Here is a 24,104-nt window from a genome sequence, read left to right on the forward strand (position 1 = left end):
AAAAAAAGAGCTTCTTTTTTTTATTGTCATTCACAAACATTGACAAAGAATGAGTGCAAATCAGCCGGAGGAAGGAGAGGAAGAAGAAGAAGAGTAAGAAAAAGAAGAAGGCATCCTTCACACTCACAATTTCTGAAACGGTATGCTCGATGGCGCTGTACATTGCTTTACAAGCTACCAGACAAAATCACATCCAGGAAAGAAAATGAGCGGAAGCAAAGAGCAACGACAGCCTCTTCTACATTCAAAAGTAGAGTCCAAGGGGAAAACAAAACGCAAAAAGAATCCCATTGCTAAACATCATCATCATCATAAGCTGGTCCACAATCATTTCTGTACACTTGGCACCAATGTTTGATTCTCCATATTTGGCAACTCGATGCTCATTTGCATTTTGTTCCTCATTGCGCCTCCCTGTCCCCTATTGGCAAGGGATCGTTATAAACAACGCATATATATATACTTGAATGGCGTCAAAGTACAAATTGGGATCAATGCAAATGTTGGAAGTGAAAAGAAGAGAGCACTGCAAACTTCCGACGTTCTCCAATGTTGCTTGCGGTTGGCAGCGGCGCCACCAATGGCCAAGAAAATCCAATGAGAATAATTGACACCCCCCATCAAAAAAAAAAAAAAATCAAAGAGGAAATCCTCAAATACTCATAAATGGCTTGTCAAAGAAAATACGCCGCCTTGCAGGCTAATTGTCCCCGAAAAAAAATGGATTCATTGCTTTTGATTGATGCTTTTGTCTTCAAATTTTCCTGAGCTAAATTTATCTCGTACATACGTGAATGTCGTGTTGCCCAGGCCTGGCGAAAAGTCACAAAAACAGCAGCAGCAAAAAAGCTTTGATTCTTCTTTCCTTTCTTTTATTTTTCAGAGCCAACCATTTGAAGGAGCATGATATGATTGTCTGTTTTGTTTTGCTTTTTGGTGGTGGTGGTGGTGGTGGTGGGGGGGGGGGGGTGTTGCAGCTCAGATGAGGCGCCTGTCAATCAATTGAGCCACAATGGTGCTTGATTAAAAAAAAAAAAAAAGCTCACTTGGCAGACGACATTTTCCATTTTGGGGCAAATCATAAGCCAGTCATTACAAAAAAGGAGAGTAAAACTTTGTTAAAGTTCCAGAGAAGACGAAAGAACTCATGAAGGTTCGGCACTTTCACATTTCAACGTCCGGAAGAAAGCATTCATGCGGTACGGCGCTGACAAGCAAAAGCTACGAGGAAAAAAAAATAAGAACCCAACGGCCATTAAAGCTCAACGTGGAGAAAATGAGCCAAGAGGGATATACGGATACTGGTCACGCGCACTCAACTGTACAACAGTCGCGTTGCCCGCAAAGAATCGCTCGAGGGTGGGCGGGCGCTTTTTCATTTGACGTACTCGGCCGACTTCCAGAAGTGTCCCGGGTGCGAAAGGCGGCGGTTGCGCTTGGGCAGCTTCTCCAGCAGCTCCACCAGCTTGGAGAAACTGGGACGCTCATCCTGCTCCATAGCCCAGCACAGCAGCAAAATGTCCTGACACGCGCACACGCACACGCACACACACACACACACACACACACACACACACACACACACACACACACACACACACACACACACACACACACACACACACACACACACACACACACACACACAAGGGCGAGAGTGGCCGAGAAACCAGCCAACGTCACGTCCAAACGCAGACGCCCCCAGCAGGGTTTCAAATACAGATCAGGGAAGCAACGGTTTGTGACATCATCACGACTCGCAAATGTCTGGGTCACGGCGCGCATTGCCCGGGAGCGGGAAGTGAAGGCGTGCTCACCAGGATCTCCTTGCCCATGCCGGCGTGGGCCAGGCTGGGCTTGATGCCGCTGCCGACCTGCCACATGATGACCTCGGCCGGCTGACTCTTGTAAGGCCACTCGCGGGCGTGCAGCTCAAACCACACGGTGCTGAAACAAGCAAAAGACGCTAGTAAGAAAAAACAAGCCGGCGTTGAGTCAGCAGTGAGCGCCAAAGAGAATCGACACGACCGCTCTCCTCCCGAGCCGCGCTTGGGCTTCCTGTCCGTTTCACTGGTGACTTGAATTTCAAGCACCGTTTGTCCAGCGTGAGAGCGCAAAGGCGCAAGGTCCATCTGCGCTGCCACCTAGAGGTCACTCCCCTCCCCCCCATGGCGCTTTTGCATATTCATGAGCTCACCCCTGACTATTTTTATCCGGCTCCAGCGTGACTTTCAGGAGCGGACGGACGGACGGACGGGGCCAGGTGGGGCTTGTTGGTTATGCTAATTGCACCGCCACCGTTGCTGCTCGCTTCCACCACACAGAATAGGAGGATGAAGTTTGCGCCTCCCCACAAGATGGCAAATTTTGGCGAGGTTTCATCTCCCACCGGGTCGCCGTCACCGCATTTATGTCCTGCAAAACTTGCCAGTTTTCTCCCTATTTTGTTTTTTGCTTGTTCAATGGCAACTTGGAATTGGCGGGGGGGCAGTAGCCTTGTCAATTTTCTCCCTTTTGTTTGTGGCAGTAAGACAACCGCAACAAAGGCAGGTGTCAAAAGCCCATTTTACACTTCCTATCATTAGCCGCCTTTTCTTTCTTTTTTTTTTTTTTTTTAATGCGCCATTGCACCAACTAATTAGCAGCCCCACTTTTACACCGCTGGCAAAACCTGGAAACTTTTACCCATAGTTTTACCCAATGTTTTCCAGCTTAACTATTTTTCAGAAAGAAAAAAAAACTTTTCAGAAGAATTACAGGAACGTAGAAGGTGTTCTGATTTAGAGTTGGGCAAAGCGGCCTACCCGAACGCAAAGACGTCAGACTGCTTGGAGAAAGGCAGCTTGTCCTCCTCGGTATCGGGAGAGAGCTGGCGGATGATTTCCGGAGCCAGGTGACACAACCAGCCGCTCGGGATCCTCAGCTTGTCTTCTCGCCGGCTGTGCGGACAAAAAATACGGCGCCAGGTGTCTTTCAGGCCACCTGAGCTGTCGCGGGCTGTGAGCAATCAATCACCTGCCGGCTCGCAGGACCCCCGAGATGGTGAAGAGGCCGAAATCGGTGATGACCACCTTGCCGTTGTCATAAAAGACATTCTTGGACTTCATGTCCTTGTGGAGGATGCCTTTTGCGTGGAGGTAGCCCATGCCCTGCAACAAGACTTGAGGTCAGGGGGCCCACGGGATGAAGGCTTGCAGACAAACTCAAAAATGTCAACATGCCGCACGTACGCACGCATGCGCGTTACCTTGACCATCTCTTGTGCAATTTGTCGCGTCTTGTTGACGTCCAGGACGACCTTGATGTCGCGCACCACCGAATAAAGCGTTCTGCCCCTGCACAGGCTGCCAGCGAGAAAACACGCACGTGAGCGGAGAGGCCGCTCCCCCAGCCGCTCCTTCCCTCCCTCCCGACAGCCCGAGCTTTCGAACTATACGAGCGGAACGTTGAATCCTTGCATAGATTGGATTGTTAGGCACAGAAAATGGTTTGGCTTTCGCAATGTGCTTCTTGGACCGAGCGTGCTATTTTTTCAATTACCTCATTCACGTTTGCTGATGAAATTTCCCCCTTGGGGGACCAACCCAGTTAACTCAGCCTCAAACAAATGTGAGCAAAGACATATAAGGCAAGAGGAAAGAATAAAAGGGAGCGCAAACAAGAGTGAGAAGAGAGCGACATGGTGGATTGCATGCTCGCAGGAAAGCCCTGGCGGCTGTTGATGATAGCTACCTGGTGATGATGGCCAGGTGCGGCGGACTCATGCAGGCGCCCATGAAGAGGACCACGTTCTCGTGGCGCGTGTTGCGGTAGGCCATCACCTCACGCTTGAAGGCCTTGAGCTGGTCCTCGTTGTCGCGCTCAATGTCGATGAGGCGGACGGCCACCTCGCCGTGCCAGCGCCCGCGGAAAACCTTGCCAAAGCGACCCTTGCCGATCATCTCGCCCATCTCAAGCTGCTCCAAGGGGATGTCCCACTCCTGCAGGAAAATGCTGGTCTGGCTGGCCTTGCGCGGGAAGTTGCGGGCTGATAGCAGCGACAGGTTCATCTCCTCAAACTCGTCGCCCGACTCCTCCTCGTCACCCTCGTCGTTCTGAAACGCCATAACCGCGCTTAGGGAGGCAAAGTGGACATTTGACTTTGGAGCTGCCATTTTGTAAAGAGCTCACCCCTGGAACGCCTTTCTTTCTCTGCATCCCGCTTAAAAGACAGCGGGAGAAAATTTACAACGCAGTCGGTCGCTCGTTTTCATGCCTAAGTTTGCGTTTCCTTTTGGTTCGCTCAGAAATAAGGCTGCGGTTTAGGCCGTGATGAATTAAAAAAAAAAAAAAAGTCCAAGTTATGAAAGCGCAAAACAGCCAGAGGGGGGCCGGGGGAACTAAATGGATGATTCATTCCAATTTGATTTGAAACATAATGCATGGCGAGGGTGCAAATGATCTATTCCGAGACGCCCGCCGGAATATTATTCAAGGCAATTTCCACGGCCGTTCCCCGAAATGTGTCATCGGTCTTGCGGGAAGGAAGCCTTTCCCTTTCCCTTTCCCTTTCCCCTTCCCTTCCCTTCCCTTCCCTTCCCTTCCCTTCCCTTCCCTTCCCTTCCCTTCCCTTCCCTTCCCTTCCCTTCCCTTCCCTACCCTTCCCTTCCCTCCCGTCCTTCCCTTCCCTTCCCTCCCTTTCCCTTCCCCTTCCCTCCCCTCCCGTCCTTTCCTTCCCTCTCCTTTCCTTTCCTTCTCGCGACACACAACTTACCCGAGGGCCCAAACGAGCGGCGCGTTTTTGCAGCCGTCAGACAAAGACAACGCGCAGCCACGAGCCGCTCTGCAAATAGACACCAGAGGGAAGATTGACTCACGTCGGAAGTGGGCTCCACTTCGATTTGAAGCAAAGGCTTTCCCTCCTCGCTGCAAGCAAAAACAACCTCGGTCAGAAAACTCCTCTTGCCCTCTTTTACCGTTTGCACTATTGGATTGGTCGAGATGAGATTGGATTAAGCATGGTATGCTGGTTATGATGATTCATGTTCCATGTCATCTTGTCATGACGCCGACTATTCTGACGTGGACACGGACGTAAAGTTGTACCGTAGGAATCACGACGAGTCAAGACGGTGAGCGTTTGTCCATACCCGCCCGCGTGACGCCACCGTAGCCCTTCTCAAACTACAAGGATGCGTGCGGCGTGCTCTTATTGATGAATTTGGCAGGCGGCGTCTTGCCGGCTCGCTGACGGACGGCGACGCTGATCTAATCACGGTCTGGGTCGAGAGGCATCCCGTCTCCGCGTCTCCTCGTTCCACCCCCACCTTCCTCCGCCCACCCAAATGCGCCTGGCGTGGCTGGCGTAGCGTGAAGCCCGCCGAGCGCTAACATTAGCCCGCCGGTGCTCGTCTCTCTCGCCGCTCCAGTGAGCTTCGCTCGCCGCTAAGACCCGGCCAAGATGGCCGCATCGGTGGCCAGAAACAGACTGAGGAAAAAACACGTCGCTAGTCAGGAGCACTCAGTGTGTGCCTGCTGGAAAGCAAAACGTCTTTTTCGCCACATTCCGACACCGCCTTTTGGACACCTTCAAACCATTGCGAGAGAAACAAAAATCATCCAGACGACTGTTCTCTCCGTTCATTCGCGCTTTTTCGTCATTCCACCTATTCGCACTACAAGTTTGTTTTCGAGTTATTCTCCCGCAAGGTGTCCAATCTTCTTTGGTGGCACCGATTTGACAAATTCTCGTTAGAATTTCTACAGAAATTCTGTACTTTGCGACGTCGCTCCCCCTCACATTTTTCATTTCACTTCCAGTTCAGCATCCGAACGCAATTTCGACAAAAATCCCATTTGACTGACTCACCCTGGCTCTGAGAGGACGGGATGCAGGACGACTTGCGGTGCTCTGCTGGGAGGAGCTTCCAGAGTGACGTCTAAGGAATGAGCGCATGGGACAAAAGGTTAGCATGGGCACGGGTGGTGACTCCATTAGCGTCAGGACGCAAAAGGGTTAGCCTGGCCTCCTTCTCCCCTTCTTTTGGAAAACCACCACATTTGTTCCGACGATTGCTTGGAACAAACGCATCCCTTTGGCCTCCCCGACAAAATGGTCGCACCCCCTTTCTGGCCTCACACGGGGCACCGCTGGAGTAGTGTGGCGCCTTGTGTGTACCGATGCTTGAAAGCGAGTTCATTCAGTCAGTCAACGTAAAGGTCGTGTTATTAGATGGATGAGTTTTTGGTTTTTTTAGCCAATTGGAATCACAAAACACTGCGGCAAATGCTAATGAGAAAGACGCATCCGCGCCAAAGAATAAAAAAACAAGTACAGTTTGTGGACTCTTAAGTAGACCATTAGCACTAAAGTGAAGGAATCAGACGCATCCCGCACACTGCGTGCTTGTTGTTTACCGATAATTGTGTGTGTGTGTGCCAAAATAATTCTTTTCTGGAAATGGGCCATTTGTCGAGTATAATGCTGGAAATTAGGGGCAAACTCTCCGGAAGAGGATGTGCGCCAGGCAGCGCCAATGGCTCCAAAACTATTTGATTGTCTTCAATCGCATTTGTTAAGCACCGCAACTCCAACGGGTTCTTACCTGGAAAAATGAACTGCTGTTTGTACTTGAAATAACTGGACGCTGCAGAGAGACAGACAAGCGTTGTTAGGACTCTGGCTTTCTGTCGTTTTTCGCTTTTGAATACATCAAGAATTGACAATGGATTGAAAATGAATTCGGCCCGGGTCCCAGCCAGCAACCAACCGGTCAGGTTGAAGTGCTTCTGCTGTCGCGCTGACTGCGGCGAGGGGTGCAGCGGCGAGGGCGGCGTGGCGCTGCTGGGCGGCGGTGCCGGCGACGACGGCGTGGACGAGGTGGTGGACGACGGGTTGCTGCTGGAGTCCGGCTGGTACGGCGGCGGGACGTGATCCTGCGGGCGGACACACGCCGCTTGCTTTAGGCAAACGCAAAAAGAGCAGCGAGGTGACAGACGGCGAGGCGACCCGTCTTTCGGAAGACTTCACGTTGACAACAAGGAGAGCATCATCCGGTGAACGTGTTGAAGATGCTGCCATGGATCTAATCCACTCTACTTTAGATGAGTCAGAGGCCTCTGGAAATTTGACATTCTCAGAGCGTCAACTTTTTTCATTTGGTTCTTTCTGAGGGTTTCTATTTTGTTCTTGAAGCAACTTCGGCACATTGACCAGGACATTGTTGCTGTCGTGCGTCGTCGCCTTGGAAACAAAGCTCATGGATATGCTGCAACTGCTGAGGAGGAGGAGGACGAGGAGGCGGAGGAGGGGGGGAAAAGAAGATGGAGAAGAAGAAGATGGAGAAGAAGAAGATGGAGAAAAAGAGACAAAAATGTGATGACCTCCGCTATGTTCTTTGGAAGACCGGACTCGGCGAGTTTCACCAGTCCGTATGCTGCGTTCCTTGTATTGGGAAGGAGAAGAAGGCGGAGAAAAGGGAAGAAGCGGGCAAGGAGAAGGGGAAGATCACGAAAGAGAGGAGGCCAATAATGACAACGGAGAAGAGGAGGCGGCAAGCGTGTTGACTGACCTTGCTGATTTTGTTGGTTTTGGGCAGAGTCTGACTGACAAGCAGGTCGCTGTACCTGAGCGGGTTGTTGATGTCGCATGGCACCGACTCGGTGCGCACCAGACGAGCCACTGCCGCCGAGACACGCGGTAACAAAAACAAAACAACAGTTGGGCAAAAGGGCGTCCAAACTCCTCTCAAATAGCGTTAATTACCTTGAGTCACTCCTTGTTGGTCTTCTCGGCAGACAGGAAAAGGGAGAATGCAAAAAAGAAGTTAGACAAATGAGGGCATTTTCTTGAATGGCTTTCACTAGCGACGGGGACATTTCTTTCAGGAGCCAGCGGACAAAATGATCCCGAAAAAGCAGAAGCTCCCATTTTGCATGAAGCACGGGCGATAATTCGCTGCCATTGAACACCTGCCTGCCGCTTTGTCGCCGGCTAGCGTAGCTTCCGCGCTAACCTGCCATGTGCAAAGTTGCTGGCCAGTGAAAAGCATGCATCTCAAAATGAGGCTAAATTCTGCCCAAATATAATGTAAAGGATTTTTCTTTTTTCGAAATTTCAGACTGTTCCGTTTCACCTTTGAGGGAATCTCGGCCGCCTCGCTGGATGATGAGTAGGTGGCAGGGCGGAGCTTCTTTGGTGCATTTGTTGTGGCACTTGAGCCTAAGTGTGTACACACGAGTGCGCTCATTTATGGGCAGAGAATGCAGTTGAAGACAATGACAGATGACAAATATAGTTTTTGACTTGGTTCTATTTTTGATACTGACGTCGCCCATACGCGTGCACGCCAAGGGAAAAGATGCATGGCGATGACATACTTGCAGTTTTTACATTTGAGCCCGAACAGCATTCCCTTGCCGCACACCAGGCATGTCTGTGACATCCAGTACTTGGTGGAAAACCTGCACGAGAAGATGACGAGAGGACAAGCGGACGGTCACGTTTGGGAGCGACTAATTGTCCATCGCTGAATCCGTCCATCGGTGCAGCCGAGACAGCAACCTTCATTTGCGCTGCATGGCAGTTACGCAAGACAAACACACACACTCACCTGTGTTTGATGGAGTTTCCCAGATCTCTTCGGGGGATCTGTGGGGACCAGCGAGGCACTGACAGCGTGTCTGTCGAGGCGAGACAAACGGAATTCCATCAAAAGCGCATTCAAAGGCTTCCCACCCAGGTGGCCACCCAAGCCCTTGCTCAGAGTCAATGCAGTCAAAGTGCCCTCGGGCTCGCATTGCAACAACATCAACAAAAAGCAAGCCGTGACGTTTTGCCGACATTTCGGTTGACAAAATGAAACAAAAGGGATCAAGGCAATATTACATCCAAATTCGGGCCGCCGGGATGAACCTTCCGAAACGGGTTCAGTTCTGCGGTGCCGCTAATCGTGCAGGAGGCCGACACCCCAGAAGAGAAGCCCGTGCCTCGAAAAGGATCAACGCCCACGGGCCGGACCTCTTTCCAATTCGGGCAACAGAGATCAGCGTATACCCAATGATGGAATCAAAATGATAGCGACATTTTCCGCCATATTATATTTTGAAATCAGACCCTGTTTGTCGGCTTGTCATTCAAAATAATGAATGCTACGTAAAATAATGCGTAGTAGCATCCCTACGTTTAATCGGAGTCACGGCGCAGTGGCACAGTGCAGGAAGCCCCTGGACCTAGCTGGGACCTTTTTTTTTTCATTGATCTGCTCGGAACTTGATGGATTTGCTTTTCTTTTTTTTAATGAGAGCGATAATGAGCAGAAAGGACGGCTGCTCCTCGTCAAAGCGCGGGCTGCGACAGTGACTCGCTGACAGATAATCTCATCTCATGGCTCCACATTGCCCCCCTCCCCGTCCCCACTCCACCCGGCCGCCCCCTCTTCCTGCTCCCGTGGCCCCCAGGGGGGTTGCCGTCTTCACTCGGCACTCCGATGCGCGTCTCAATTACACTCAATCAAGATGATAACTCAATCCAGAGCAAAGGGGGGCGGAGGGGGGGGGCATGATTGGACGCCACGCAGCACCGCTTCTCACGCAGCGTCCTTGTGCACGCGTGTTTGTGGCTTTGATAACCCTCCTGCCTTGACTTAAGCACTTCGTTTGTAGCCAGACCAAATTCACTATACTTTTTCCCCACGGAATTGAAATGCCAATGTATGATAAACAGCCACAAGAATCCAACAAATGGTTTTGTACTGATGACAGGTGTTCGGTCGTGCTTGTTTTCAAACAAACGTTCACGGCAGCAGCACTTTTGACGTTTCCCATCTCCACTTTTGCTTCTGACCCGCTCGTTAGTCGACGTGAATTTTGGGGATGCAACCAGTAGGACGCGAGCCACTTTAGCGAGCCCTCGAGCAACCACAGGGGACAACGTTGTCATGCTTGTGCTTTTTCTTCACAGATGTGCAAAAGCCTCAGCAAGCGCTGCCGTTTCTCGCCTTTAGCGAAATGCCCCCACTCGACGAAAGGCTCCTTTTCCAATGAATCGACTTGATTGATTTCGTACCAACGGATGCCGTTTCCTCTTCATGTTCGTCGCTTTTGTAGGCGCACTCTTTGCCCCGTCACCCCGCATTTAAATTTAGCACGTCCTCACTCCCGGCCAATTTCTCCGCGCCGGGTCTCAATGGGACCCCCCGGTCGGTCGCTAGGAGACGCGTGACGCAAGGAGGCAGCGGCAGCTTTGGGCGCTCTGGAGTGGCTGACGTCAACCCGCAGAAATAGCGGGAAGGGGGGAGGGGGGGCGTAATTTTGCATCCGGACAAGGACGTTGGGTGACAGGGTTGATAACTTATTTTGATCTTGTGATTATTTTGAAGTGCTGACTTCAAACTGTCAATGCTACTTGTGCTTGCTATAAACTTGAGTTGTGCTCCACTCGGGACTGGAAACATCTGTTGCTGACCAAAGAGATAAGACCTGCTGCAACCTGCTGGAACCAGTTGGCGGAAATGACCCCAGCAGAAGCTTTCAAAAGATAGAAACAGTTGGAAGTTGCTGCCAAGCACTTTTGTGCTGCACAAAAGTCATGCTGGAAGCAGGAATTGGCCAAACTGTCTCTTGTGTGGTTCTTGCATAAAAGGTAGAGCAGTGAGATAAAACTTTCCTGCTCTGACTTTTCACAGGAGCTCAATGGACGGGGCCGAGGACGGCTTGGGCCAAATTGGGACTCCCTCGGGCGAGGAAATTGTTTGCGACGACAAAGCGAGCCGGATGACAAAGCGTCCCTGCAGGACGTCCCGGCGTGATGACGACGCTCCACCAAGTGCGCCGCGCCATTATTCCGCCTCACGGAACGGATGCCTTTTTTGTTTTGGTCTGATGGCGCTAAATCGGCGGCAATATGTCAGCCCTATCTTCCCTTTGACACCAACTCCATTATTCTAGCGTTCATTCGGCGCCGTCTCCGTCTAATGCTTTCCGCGCCATTCCCGAAGAAGGCATTAGCGGCGCGGCGCGGACGTTGCGACAGCGCCTCGGCTCCTGTGGCGTGCTGCCCGCCTCATTGTTCACCGGTGGCAATTTGCGCCGGCCGGCGGGGGCCACGCTTTACGTCTGTCCCCGGAAAGCACAGATGGATTATGGAGATGAGCGCCATTACGGGCCGTCGAGAGGCCCGCCCGCCGCGACACGCGCAAGGACCAAACTATAAATCTTGCGAAATGAGAATTGAAGATGGAGGTCGGTCTAAATTGTTTGGGATCCCCAAGATTCTTCCGAGACTTTCTATATGAAGAAGGCGCACCTTTTGGTAGGGAGGCGCCAGATTAAAACCGCTGCCGCTTGGTGGTGCTCGTGTTCCGATACTCCGTAATTTGGCCCCCGGGCCGGCGGCCATCTAGAATCTTTTGAGACAAAAGGGTCTTGGATGTTGGTGGAAAACATGCTAGTGTGAATTGCCTGAGTGACAGTTTAAAGCGATGAGATAATCTCATCGGATGTTTTGCTTCTCTCTCGCTCTCAGAAAATGGCCAAATTTGCCCTTTTGACCTCCTGTCTTTTTGTGCGTCGAGGCGACGAGTGTAAAGGAGAAGCGGTCTCACTTGCGGAGGGCGTTTCGGCGCGCACCGGCGGCGTGGAGGGCACGAAGGAGGGTAGGAAGAAGGATCTGAGGCAGCGCTCGGTGTGCAGGGGCGAGCGCTGGCTGGGGAGGAAGGTGGGCAGGTTCTCGCAGCTGCCCACGCTGCCGTGGATCTGGAGGTTCAGCGGCTTGCTCTTCTTCTTGGCTCTGAGGGAAGGCACACATGACACAACGCAAAGGCTCAGTTCGCCGCGCGTTCCTCTTCGACACACATCAGCGACCGCCGTCATTTGTGTCCTAATTTACGACTCTCAAACAGCCACTTTGCCTCACTGACGCAGCGGCATTCAGTTCACCAGCAAATACGCCGCTGTATAAAAAGGAAAATAAAAAAGGCACGGATGCGGCGACGCTCGCTTTACTCGTCACAAAGACCCCTTCTCCCCCTGAGTTTCGCAATTACAGCGAGGAAGCGGTGCGGCGGCCCGCGGGTTAGCGTTTAGCGCTCCGCCGTTAGCCGCCTTTGTCAGCGCTTCCCATCAGGCCACTTAGGCGGCCTCTCGATGCCCATGAAAGCCTTTTGGATCTCCGCCTCCTCGGATGCGGCGCAGACGTGAAAAGGAGGCGTCCCCATTTTGGGACTTTTTCCAAAGACGTTTGAGAGTTCATTCAACCTCGAGGAGATTGCAGCAGGCTGCGCACCCACACCTGGCAATAGGCGCGAGTGTGTGTGTAGGGGTGGGGGGGCCTGCGTGCGTGTGTGCACGTGCACGCATTGCGTTGCTGACGCAGATGGCAAACCGCCGCAGGAGAGCGCCAACTAACGGCGAGGAGGACATACTCCGTGTCCAAGTCGGATCAAAACGTACAATTGCACATTAAAGTATCGCGTGCGCCTCATCATACATTGCGCGGCCCGTTATTACTACAAGTCATTTATCATCTTAATGAGGATTTAATCCAATTTTGTCTGACTTTAAATTGACTTGCCGCCGCCGCCGCTGTGACGCCGCATCTCATCAAGTCCTGCTATAACCGAGGTAACCGTGTGCCGTCGCCATGGCAACGGCAGCGCTCGCCTCGCGCCCGCAGCCACCGCTTTGCTCTCCGCAAAAAAAATACATCAAAAGTCCAAATTTGGGAAATAGTTATGGATGACATGAATACAAATTGACATTGTTGTGGCTGGAAAGGGAAAATGCTGAATGTTGGAAGCGTTCGAAAGGCTGACGTGCCGACAAAAATGTCTTTTGAGATATCGGGATGCCCTGCAAAATTGGATTTGGATGACCTGACTTTTGTGGCTTTTGCCCTTGACTTTGCCTTCCCCGGTCACAAGCGTGAGCTGAGTGTTTTTGACTTGGACCAGAAAACTGCTACCGTTTTGCAATCAAGCGCTTCCCGGGGGAGGAAAAGGCCCGGGCATGTGTGACTGCTTGGTCATTTCCTGCTGAATGACAGCCATGCCGTTTATGTGTCCCCAGCCCAGCTCAGCCCAAGTCCAAGCACACCCCCCATCCGGCCCCTCGGGCTCGTAAAATACGTCCGGCCGCCTCGCCTAAGCGCTGGTGGAAATTCCCAATCACGACTCTGGCTGTTAGCGCTCGTTAAGGCCGTCGAGCGGACGGATAACTGCCGCGGGCATCCGGTTGCCGGCTGTGCACGGCCATCGGGTGTGCGTTCCGGGAAAGCTTGCCGCACGCAACCATTTTGACTGGATTTTCGGACGAACGTTTGGCGGGAGGAAAATGACTTTGGATTAAAGCGCAATTGTGGCTGCGAAGAAGGCCGGGGAGGGACGACGGCGGTGGATGGACGCAGGCACGCCGCAATTGATTCTGTTCTGACAGTTTCTTCTTCCTTCGTCGCTTTTAGCTGGTAAAGATGCCGGTGACGAGATTCGTCGCTTGGTGTGCCACATTTGCAAAGACGACAAGCTCCAAGCAAACATGACATCACCAATGCAAGACTCGAGTCTATTGCGTGAGACTTCAGGCCCGTTGCCATTGCCGAGGTCCGGGGGTACATCGGACAACCCTGCCAGGGACATCAAAGGGGTTGCGTGGCTCGCGCGCTTCGCCAAAGACGCACCGAGAAGAATTATTGAATAGTTGCAGGTAACCATAGCGACGCCCGCTGTCGACTCGTACGCGGAGGAAGCGGCGCCGCGTGGAAACGGCGATGCGCGGGGCATAGGTTGCCATAGCGACCGCCGCACCGCAGCAACGGCGACGAGCAAAAGCCAAAGAACAAGTGAAGCGCGCCGAGAGGTTTGACAGCTGCACGCAAATGAAGGAAAATGTTATTTCTTGGTGTTATATAAATATTTTGTTAATCATGCGTTCATTTTGTAAGCTGCTTGTAGGACATTCAAAGAATTACATTGAAAATTTCTTCCAAAATGACACACGGAAAATAAGAATCTTTCTAGTGAGTTCTGAATGAGTGCAGACCACTAGCACGGATGACTATCAGTCAAGCATTTCCCCAAAGTGACGGATGGCGTTTGCGCTGGCGACCTTTAACGCCCCGCCCAGGCTGACGATGAACGACGACAGCGGAAAGAGCCCTCGCCGCCCAAAGGGGTCGGACCGGGGCCAGTCGCTTGGCCTTTCGACGCGCTCGCATTCATCGATTCTCTGCCGGCGGAGGCGGCTAAAAAGTTCCTGAAAGAATATCGCCGCGTCGGCACAATGAACGCCTGAAAAAACAGGCAACAAGCACAAAGTCGAGCCTTTGAAGCCCAACTCGGTTGTGCGAGAGCAAAAGGCCGGTCGGCGTTTGGAAAAGGGAAAACACGGCAGAAAAAATGGTTTCCTTTGGCTCGCCGCTTTGTTTGTGTGTTTGCCCTTTTGCTCGCCGGCAGATGGATGGCCAAAACTCGGGTTGGTGGCACCTTACGAAGAAGAAAAATCATCCGCACTGTTGACTGGTTCTTTGATTTTGCGCGCCCTTCTTGTGGTCGAGCGTGTGGCGCCAAGATCGATAAGCATTGCCTCGTCCGGTGACTTTTGACAGCGGCGCGGGCCATTTGCAGGGTAGTGTCAAAGTTTGGGGAAAATTCCGCCCCCTGAAACGCGGTGCTGTCAAGAGCCGCGCCCCAGAAGCGGCACTTGGCGGCCACGCCGCGCTCCTTTTCCTGCTCCCTCGTCGGGTGACAACTGGCGCTGACAGCAAGCCCAAAAAAAGTAGCAGCTGCACCTGCAGCTTTTTAATCAGTTCTGGCCTGCGAGCGGCTTAATTGGCCGGGACGCAAGTGAACGCCGGCGGGGATTAGCCGGCGACCCCGCCAGACATTCAGAAGGCTGGAAGACACCTTGGCCTCGTCTGCGCCAAGATGCCAGTGGATGATGACGGAAAAGCGCTAAAAGCTCCCGGTTGAAAAGCTGAGGTGGGGCCGGCGACAAACTTTGCAGACCGACCGGCTCAAGGTATGCATTTGTGTGAGCAAACCGAGTGAAAGTGAAAGGCTGGCCTGGAGCGAACGTGCATTCCGAAAAGCTGGCGAGGAGAAAATAGTGGCCATTCAAAGTGTGAATGACGCACAGCACTAAATGTCACCTTTTTTTTCCTGAAAGGCAATGTGTGGCGGAGGTGGCGTGCGCGTTGGCGGTCTCCACTTACTTGGGCGCGGCGGCGGCGACGGCGGCGGTGGCGGCGGTGGTCTCGTCCAGTCGGTTGCCCAGCTGGAACTCGTGCGACTTGCTGCGGTGCAGCGCGGTGAAGCCCGGCAAAAGGTGGAAGAGCTTGCGGCTGGGGGGCGGCGGCGTGCCCGGTGCCTTGACTCTGTTCCTGCGCCGGACGGGCGGCGTCGTGCTGTTGAAGATGGACGGCGTTTGAGGCAGCGCCTGGCCCAGGTGTCTCTGGCGGGGCGAGGGCGGCAGCGAACGGGGGCCGCAGTCGGAGGTGGGCGGTGCTCCCACGGCAGGGCCGTCCGCCGTCAGGCGCTCGCCGTACGGCGACGGGGCCCGGGGGCCGCGGCACCCGTGCCGCTCATGCCCCAACTGAACTTTGGGGCCCTGGGACAGCTGGAAGCGGCTCCACTGGTCAGGTTCCGGCTGGCACACAGGCGTGTTCTCCTTGCCCGACTTGGAGGTGGGCCACTGGATAGAGCAGTCCGTCTTGGCCTGGCTGCCTGCGGGGGGACACGCCCACAGTTCACCACAGCCGTGGAGAATGAGACAAACAGCCAGTGGTGGCGACTCGTAAGTGGCGATAGAAAAACCAAGCTTCAAATTTGCTTCATGAACCAGTTGCTGGGTTTTCCTTCTCCTCCGGACGGCGCTCTCTGTTGGACGCGGTCAGTGAGACTTGCTTAAAAGTCCATCTAGAGTGCCATCTAGAGGCATGAAAAATACAAGCGCAGCTTCGTGAAGCAAATTTGAGGCTTCGTTTTCCTGCCGCCACTCGCCAGCAAACGCTCAAATGTTGTATTGCGCAGCAGTACTCGACCAACAGGCGCACCACACGGATGCAGTGGCGATGAAATGGTGAGCCAATGGCGCCTAACCGCTCACATTGCGTCGACGAATTCGCCTGATTGTCAAACGATGTCGAGCAGCAAAGGCCGTGCGCGGCGGTCAAATGGCGGACGCTCAACCAAGCTGAGTCCGAGCAGCCGAGCAGCTCGGACCAGGGAAAGCTGAGAAAGGGGCATTTCTCTCTCTCTCTCTCTCTCTCTCTCTCTCTCTCTCTCTCTCTCTCTCTCTCTCTCATGTCCTGGCTTTTTGGGTCGTCGTGTCATAAGCGCAGGCATGCTCAGCGTGACGGCGGCCGGCAGATGAGCTTCAGATGGAGGCGGGGCGGCAAACATACTTTACCTCCATTGGTGTGCAACTTATCCTCCTCAAGTTGTTCTTTGGAGGGAAAGAAAACAAGAAGAAGGAAAAGTCAAGTCAAGGCTGGCCCAGCCCGGCCCTGCCCGGCCCGCACATTTGCACATGCACCTCAGCAGGATGCGCTGGTATGCCACTGAACCAGCTTGGAGTTTTCTTTCAAGGAATTGCTCAGTAAATGGTGATTTTTGAGCACCACAAAGCTGCGGGCCCTCCGATTGTTGAAGCCAAAGCAAGGAATCGGCTCGCCTACGCTTCATATCTCGCTGTTGTGCCGTCAAAATTCGAGACGAATCGCAAGACGTGCGAAAGCTGGAAAAAATGCGTGAGTCGGTTGCCTCCGCATTGAAAGGCGTGGCTTTCGTTGGCGGCCGACGTCGTCGTCCCCGCGGACGCTTACTCCCGTCATCGGTTATTTTCTGCTTTGCCTCGTCTCGGAGGAGCATCAAAAGCTAACTTCAAACGCAAAATCAACACCGGCAGCATCAACTGAACTCAAAGCAACATTTGGAAAAAGACAGAAACAAGATTTTATCAAAGGTCCCGTAGGAGTTTGGGTGGCAAAGGAGCCTCATCTACTCCACGGGGGACGGGGTCAGAAATCCGCAGTTCATTTTGGGATTGGCAGAAGGCGTCACATTAGCCGCACGGACGCCCGTTGGGCTCGACGGCCCGCGTCAAAGCGCGTCCAAACAAAGTGAGACTTTACTGCGACTCCCCTCGTGACGGTCATGCCCAGCAAATGTCTCGTTGCCAAGGGAAACTGAGTCAGGGGGCGGAACTCGACTAACGTGAGGCAACCCAGGTGCCGATTCGTTTCTGTCCTGCCGAGATGGGCCGTGGGCGGCGCGGTAGAACTTCTCCCAATCCGACAAATAGAAACGGGACCAAGCGGCCGCCTTTCAGCAAATACCACGACGAACCTGCGCCGCTTTGTGATCGACGGCCGACCGGGCGACCGAGCGACCAGGCTTTCAACTCAAGTACGGAAAAAAGTCAAGAGTTGAAAAGCTGTGAAATTATAGAAACGCTACGTTCTTCTTTCTCGGGACTTTGTCGGGTTGGGGCCAGCCTTGCCTGGCATTGGTTGCCAGGCAACTGGATAGTAAAGATGCAGTCAAAAACAAGACAGAGAAATACATCAAAAGAGTAAGACGGTCATTCTCGTCCCAAACACGTCGAGCAAAGTTGAAGCTTACAGGAAATGCCAACGTGCGCCTGTCCTCGCCGTTCGTCCTCAACAAAAATGAGAGCCGGTTGGGAATACGGCCTTCTCCGACCCGAAAAGCGACGAAACCATACTTTTTGGCCGGACCGATGACATCGTCCCTTTTCTTAACTTGCTTCGGACAACGCACGAGCCTCCTCTTTCATTTGAAGGGAATTTTAAAAGCCGGGGCAGAAATCACGTGGAAGTCTGCCCAAATGTTTATGCCCAAATCGGCCCAATACAAGCGTCGGAAGCCACTTTCATGTTGATATTCGCGGAAAGCGACGGGAAGAAACTTTTTTCCACAAGTAATGGAGGACTGCTCCTAATAATCTGCCGTGTAGGGTGCGTGCGCGTGTGTGTACATAAGTCTGGATGCGCGGCGGAGTGCACGCGCCTGGTGAGTCACGCCGTTTGCGTCTGGCGGCGCGCGGTCCCGAGAGCGGAGAATCGCATTCGTTTCCCTCCCGCAGCCATCAGGCCAGTCGCAATTCCCGGCGCCGCGGTCTCATCCTCTCGGACCGTGTCTAATCCGGCCGGATGGTGAGCGACGCCTTTTACGTAAGGCAGCCAGCCGCCCCCGCCCCTGCCCGTGAGTCAGCGGGGCAACATATCACACGGACGGCATCTGTAATCCTCGGCTTAGGAAACGGCAAACAGGCCCCTTTGAAAGCTTTGGAAACGGCAAACGGGCCCCTTTGAGCTTCTGGGTCTCGAATGGGGGCAGGGTGGGTCAAACCATGCTGTGTCATTTACATACGCGCAACGTCATCAAGCAAAGCCAGCATGCAAAGTTCTCAAATGAACCCACAAGATTGAGAGTGATCTTCGGATGCCCGTCATTGTCAGGTGCAGGCGTTCCTAACGATGTGTCCAGTGGGCTCACGTCCACCATGTTGACCTTTTTTTTGTTTAATTCCATGCGCCATCCGACCCCAAATAACATGCAGCCGCCGCGGTCAGCCATTCGTTTAACGACCTTCTGCTGCCGTTGTTTAAATGGGAGGGGGGGGGGGGGCCCTCCGTGCGTTCGTCAGCTGCTTCGCCTGCTGCCCAACAAGACGTGTGACCGATGGTTGTCAATTATGAGGGAACGACATGTTGGACGACCAAATACATATTTGAATAGAGCAATTGAAGAAGTGGGCAACAATGGACAGTCATGATCGTGAGAAAATACTTCATTGAGTCAAGAGCCAACAGCATGTTTATGCATAGATGGACTGTCCATCCATCCAGCCATCCATCCATCCATCCATCCATATTAAAAATGTAATTGATTCTATTTCTTAATTACATTTTACCATTGACGATGGACGTGTCTATCCTGTGTAAATACAGAATGTGTTTTCGCACATTAATCGTGTGTTGAGTGCAAAAAGCCAAGGACAAAGACTTTTGTACGCAAACACATCGTCACTTGCAAGACAAGTGAGTCACTTGATGAGCTAATCTGATTAATTATCTGACTTAATTAGATTCCGCTTAAGCGTGCAGCATGTGCGAAGGCAATAAAAAAATGGCGGGAGGCCATCCACGGAGATGAATGAAGGTGGCTTGCTGTTGCTGTTTGTTGTGAGGTTTTCTTCAAAGCTGTCCATGAGAATGACTCGCGTGTTTATTTATTCCTTGCCGATTGTGCACTGGAGAAAGATGCCAAAGGATGCGACGCGGTCTCTGCGCCGGCCTAACCCTCACCAAAGCAAGTACAGGATTATGGCGAGGCTCTACTGCCCCGCCGGATCAACTTGTGGTATTGCAACGGTATTGCAAGGCTGGTCTTTGTCGCCCCCTGGTGTCTTAACGTTGAATGACAGCGCTAAGCTCAGCAAGAAAGCCTCAACAATTATGAACGGTCGTTTTTTATTTCAGGTCGCTGTGGTTTTATAAAGAAATGTTTTATCAAAGCATCTGCAATGGGCACTTTAAGGCAGATTGAGTGAAATGATTTTTTAAAAAATGTGGAGATGAGAAAGGCCGAGGCAGCTAATGGAAAGCAAGTGTGTTTGCTAATTGTTGGCAATTGGAAGGCCGATGGCACTGCAACGTGACACTTGAACCGCCTACGCTACGAAAGGCAGCCAATTAATCATCAGCACTATATATTAAAAAAATAAAAACACAATAAAATAGTGTGCCAGAACCACACAGCAGTGGTTCTGGCACACTAAGAGTATCCATTTTTATATAGTATCCATCCATTTTCCGAACCGCTTAGTCCCCACGGGGGTCACGGGTGTGCTGGAGCCTATCCCAGGCGTCATCGGGCAGTAGGCGGGGAACACCCTGAACCGGTTGCCAGCCAATCGCAGGGCACACAGAGACAAACAACCATTTGCACTCGCACTCACACCTAGATAGTGTTAGTTTGATAGTTTGGAGTGCTCAATCGGCCTACCAAGCATGTTTTTGGGCTGTGGGAGGAAACCGGAGTGCCCGGAGAAAACCCACGCGGGCCTGGGGAGAACATGCAAACTCCGCACAGGGAGGGCCGGAGGTGGAATCGAACCCGCACCCTCCTAACTGTGAGGCGCCACCGAGAGCAGTGGTCCAACTTTCAATAATTGGAATCATTGGTTAATCTGTCGATTATTTTGTCAATTGAAAAACAATGTTTTGGTTTCTTTCCCTTTATCCAAAAATAGGACATTATGTCAAATTGGTTGTTCAGAAAAGATGAATTCATTATAATTCGGTTACTCCTTTGTCCATATGTTGTTGCAAAAACGACCGTCATTGTTTTCCAAAGTAAATGTAAATGTTGTATTTTGATTCAACACAAAGATTATCAGTCTTCTTTTATTGCGGATGATGGAGATTAGAAAATATTTACTCTTGACAAACTGACATTGTGAGGATTTGAACAGTTTTGATTGAATAAAGAAGCTCATGATCACTTAATTTATACATCCATCAGTTGTCAATGAATGGATTAATCGTTGCAACTCTGTACATTGTACAATAATCCCTCGTTTATCGCGGATAATTGGTTCCAAAACCACCCGCGATAAGTGAAATCCACGAAATACGGTCACCAACAAGAAGTACTGGGCAGGCTAACGAGTTAGCGGAAAGATGCTAATTCGCGATCGTGCTAACACACGAAAACGGACTTCTAAAGGAATGTAAACGAACATTTGGAGCAATACTACATTGTCCTAAAGGTTAGACACGTTTCCTCAATTTAGAAGTTGTATTTTTATTTTTCATGTTTTTTTAATTTAGAAATAAAATCCGCGATGTAGTGAAGCCGCGATAAACGAAACGCGAAGTAGCGAGGGATCACTGTATTTGTTATCTCAGCCTATCAGACAGTCAGTCCCTGAATGCACCACAAGATGCTTCTGGTTGGTGTCCAAGAGAAAAAAAACCATTTTTTTTTTTTTTTTTAGTTTGCTTTTATCCGCTTTTCCATTCAAAACGCAATGATGACGATAGTCGTTTCGTTCTTGTTTTGTTTTTCCACAATCAGTGTTTTACTTTCGGATATAACAATACTTTCAGGTTTGCGCTCACGCCTGAAAATAATGACTATAAAACGTTGGAGAATCATTTTAACGGAATGAACACATTTTGGTGCTGTTATTCGGATTAATTTAGTTGGGGGACGTTAGGGGTGAAACAAACCTTTAGAAGAAAGAAGTGAGAAAGAAAAGGTTTGAGTTTTGTTCTCGCATGGCTGTTGTCAAGCACTGACTTTAGTGCGCATTTAGCGCCACCCGCAGGAAGAGAGAGGGAAACAAACTTGTGTGCATTCCCTGCTCCAGCTAACTTGCATAGAGGTAGGGCGTGGAGGTGGCAGGCAGGCAGGCAGACGGGCATCTTACCGAGCTGATGTGCCCTCCTGAGGCTGGCCAGCGAGGCGTTGAGGCGGGCGCATTCCTCTCCGTTGGCACCAAACGTTTGCAGCAGCTCGCACACTTGCTGCTCGCTCATGTCCAGGAGGCCCTCCAGCGTCACCCCGGCGGGACTCATGTCCTGCGGCCACACGACAGCAACACTTTCAGATGTGATTTCCATCAAGCAGGCTCACGAGGAACATTTGGAAGGCGTGACCTGGGCGATGGATGGCTTTGGATGTGCACTGATACTGCTGTCAGCAACCCTTCCATTCATACGGATGCCCCATGAGAGGTTTTATCCATTCAATGCGGATTGACCGACCATGTTTAGTCTTTTCTCACGGCTACACAGCAAGGTGATTCGGCCTGGTTGACGTTTTGGTAATACTACGTACTTTGAAGACAAACCAACCAAGCAACCAACAACACAGCTGGCTTTCTGCCACTCCATTTTTTTTTTGTTTTTTTACGGCCTTCCCGCTCACCTGCGTGACCTCCTTCCTCAGGTTGACGATGCGGAACCAGTGGCCCAGGCGAGGGAAGTCGTCCAGCTGGCCACCGCGCTCCTCCAAGGCCACTTTGCGCTTGCACGACAGCTGCCGGCTGAAGTATTTCACCAGCTTGCCCTGACAAACAAGATGGTAGACAAAGTTGGACGACAACATGCACGCACGCACACCACAGCGTTGCCTGGGGGGAGGGAGCGCGTGACCGGCCAGTGAATAGTGATAAAGTTTGGGCAAGTTTTCTGTAACTTTATGGAAGAAATTCTTAAGGACAGTAATTGTCTGGGAAAGTTCACAGCCGGTTTCTGGAAAAGTTTCAGTCGCTTGGTGGAAAAAAAGGTTTGACACACTTCTGAAAAGTACGGAAGAAGTCAGAATTCCGACTTTAAAGTCAGAATTCTGAGAATAAAGTCAGAATTCTGAGAAGAAAAGTCAGAATCCTGTCACCCCTCGTTTTTTTCTTCACTGGCCCTAATCCTCTTCCGTAGGAAAAGGTTTCTGTTAAATTTGTGGAATTTTATGCTCATTTCTGGCAAGGGAAGGTCAGCAAAGGTTTTCAGCAGTTTTTGAGAAACGTTTTTGGTCGCAAAGGAGTTGTCTTCATTTGTTAGGGGGCGAAATCAGCCTGAATTTCTTTTTTGGAAAGAATAATAGCAAACAAGGCTGGCAACGTTTTTCAATGAGCCTGCAATGTTATTTATTTGTAATTGTTGTTTTCCGTATCGCTGTTGGACATGTCATGACTTTGGTTTATTCTTTGACCTCAGTTTGCTTTTTAGGGCTACCACCAAGTGAGCATTGGTGGTCAGTTGAGGAGCTTCCCTTGGAGAAAACAAGTAACACCTTCGTGCCAAACTCACCCCGCGTGTCGACGGCAGCGACGCAACATGTCGGCCAAGCCGAGCGGTTCCCATCGACATTTATTCTTCTCTACATTTGAGATTTGCTATTTTTCCTTTTAATTGAGCACAGCAGCCGAATCGGCACTTCTACTCTGACTTTGCTTGTCATTTGAAACATTTGAGAGTTTGGCCTGTTTTTTGAACTTAAAAGAGTTTATTCATCATTGGCGGTAGTTTAAATATAAAGAGTCACTCCTTGCTTGTTTGTTTGTTTGTTTGTTTGGTAAGTGCACAATTAAGATGAATCGGCCTTTCCGATTTTACCTGAGCAACGCTTGGCTAACAGCAAAAAAGTCACACCTACTTTTGTAGCTAATGACATTTGCGACCCTTGACTTTTTTTCCCCACTTAGTTTTATGCATGAGCGCTACACCTTTTTACACAGGGTCTTTTTTTATTTATTTTCCCACACAGGTCTGTGCACGTCAATTTAATTGTCCTTACATACGGAGTGTGAGTACTTTTGCCACCCCCTTAGCATAACGAGCAAAAGCGGTGGAGGAGGGCGGGGGGCGTTTAGATGAGGGGGGGGGGTCATCTTTTCTTCCTCGTGTCCACCTGCAGAATACAACTGCAGCCCCCTCTTTTTTCCTTTTTTTCCTCTTAATTTGCAGCTAAGCTCCGAGTTACGCAATGAAAGCAGGAAACCACTTGCACGCACGCGCTTGCTCGCTCACTCACTCACTCACTCACCTCGAGCGTGCGCATCTCCTTCTGCGTCAAGTCGTTGGATGTGGCACATTTGGTCCTCAAGCCCTCCAAGCTGGAGATGCTGATGTCGATCATGTTCTGCACCAGCTCGCACTGTTGCAGCGCTTTGTGCGCGTTCGCGCGCGCCGCACGCGGGCCGGTCTCGTCCTCGCTCATCGTTCCCATCCACGCACATGCACGCACAAGCCTCTCCTCTCCTCTTCTCTCCTCTCCTCTCCTCTGCGTGCGTGCGGCTGTTGTCACGCGCGAGGAGAAAAGAGCCAAAGAGGTGGCAGGAGGCGTCGCGGCTCCATCACGGATGAAGATGACGATGCTGATGCTGCCTCATCACGGTGGTGATGGAAGAGGAGGAGGAGGAGGAGGAGCTCGCAGGATGGCGGCCGGCTGGCCAGCAGTACGACGACTTCGAGGGTCGCGGAGGCTCCGAAATGGAGAGACGCAGTAGGGGGATGGGAGGGAGGGGGGGGGGGGGGTCTTGGGGCGGGGATGTCCCTCAAAGCGGTTCAAGGCGATTTGCAAGGTGGTGATGGTGCGGGG

General features: G+C 51.6%; 1 protein-coding gene across 2 annotated transcripts; it reads right to left on the reverse strand.

The window, feature by feature from the left end:
* Positions 1-24,052, reverse strand: ksr2 (kinase suppressor of ras 2). 2 transcript variants are annotated; one of them, XM_037258118.1, is made up of 21 exons: positions 23,550-24,052; positions 21,933-22,073; positions 21,433-21,583; positions 16,381-16,416; positions 15,185-15,695; positions 11,583-11,767; positions 8,592-8,661; positions 8,359-8,442; positions 8,115-8,200; positions 7,745-7,765; positions 7,551-7,660; positions 6,750-6,915; positions 6,585-6,626; positions 5,849-5,918; positions 4,857-4,905; positions 3,733-4,094; positions 3,248-3,344; positions 3,016-3,149; positions 2,805-2,939; positions 1,818-1,947; positions 1-1,522 (listed from the first exon to the last, which is right to left on the reverse strand). In XM_037258118.1, the coding sequence occupies exons 1-21, from the start codon at positions 23,730-23,732 to the stop codon at positions 1,376-1,378; spliced, it is 2,910 nt and encodes a 969-aa protein (XP_037114013.1). In that variant the 5' UTR covers positions 23,733-24,052; the 3' UTR covers positions 1-1,375. The 2 variants fall into 2 exon arrangements, with proteins under 2 accessions (XP_037114013.1, XP_037114014.1); XM_037258119.1 differs by lacking the exon at positions 16,381-16,416.
* Between the last annotated feature and the right edge of the window lie 52 nt (positions 24,053-24,104).

The sequence above is a fragment of the Syngnathus acus genome, chromosome 9, assembly GCF_901709675.1.
Source record: "Syngnathus acus chromosome 9, fSynAcu1.2, whole genome shotgun sequence".
Taxonomy (NCBI): Eukaryota; Metazoa; Chordata; class Actinopteri; order Syngnathiformes; family Syngnathidae; genus Syngnathus; species Syngnathus acus.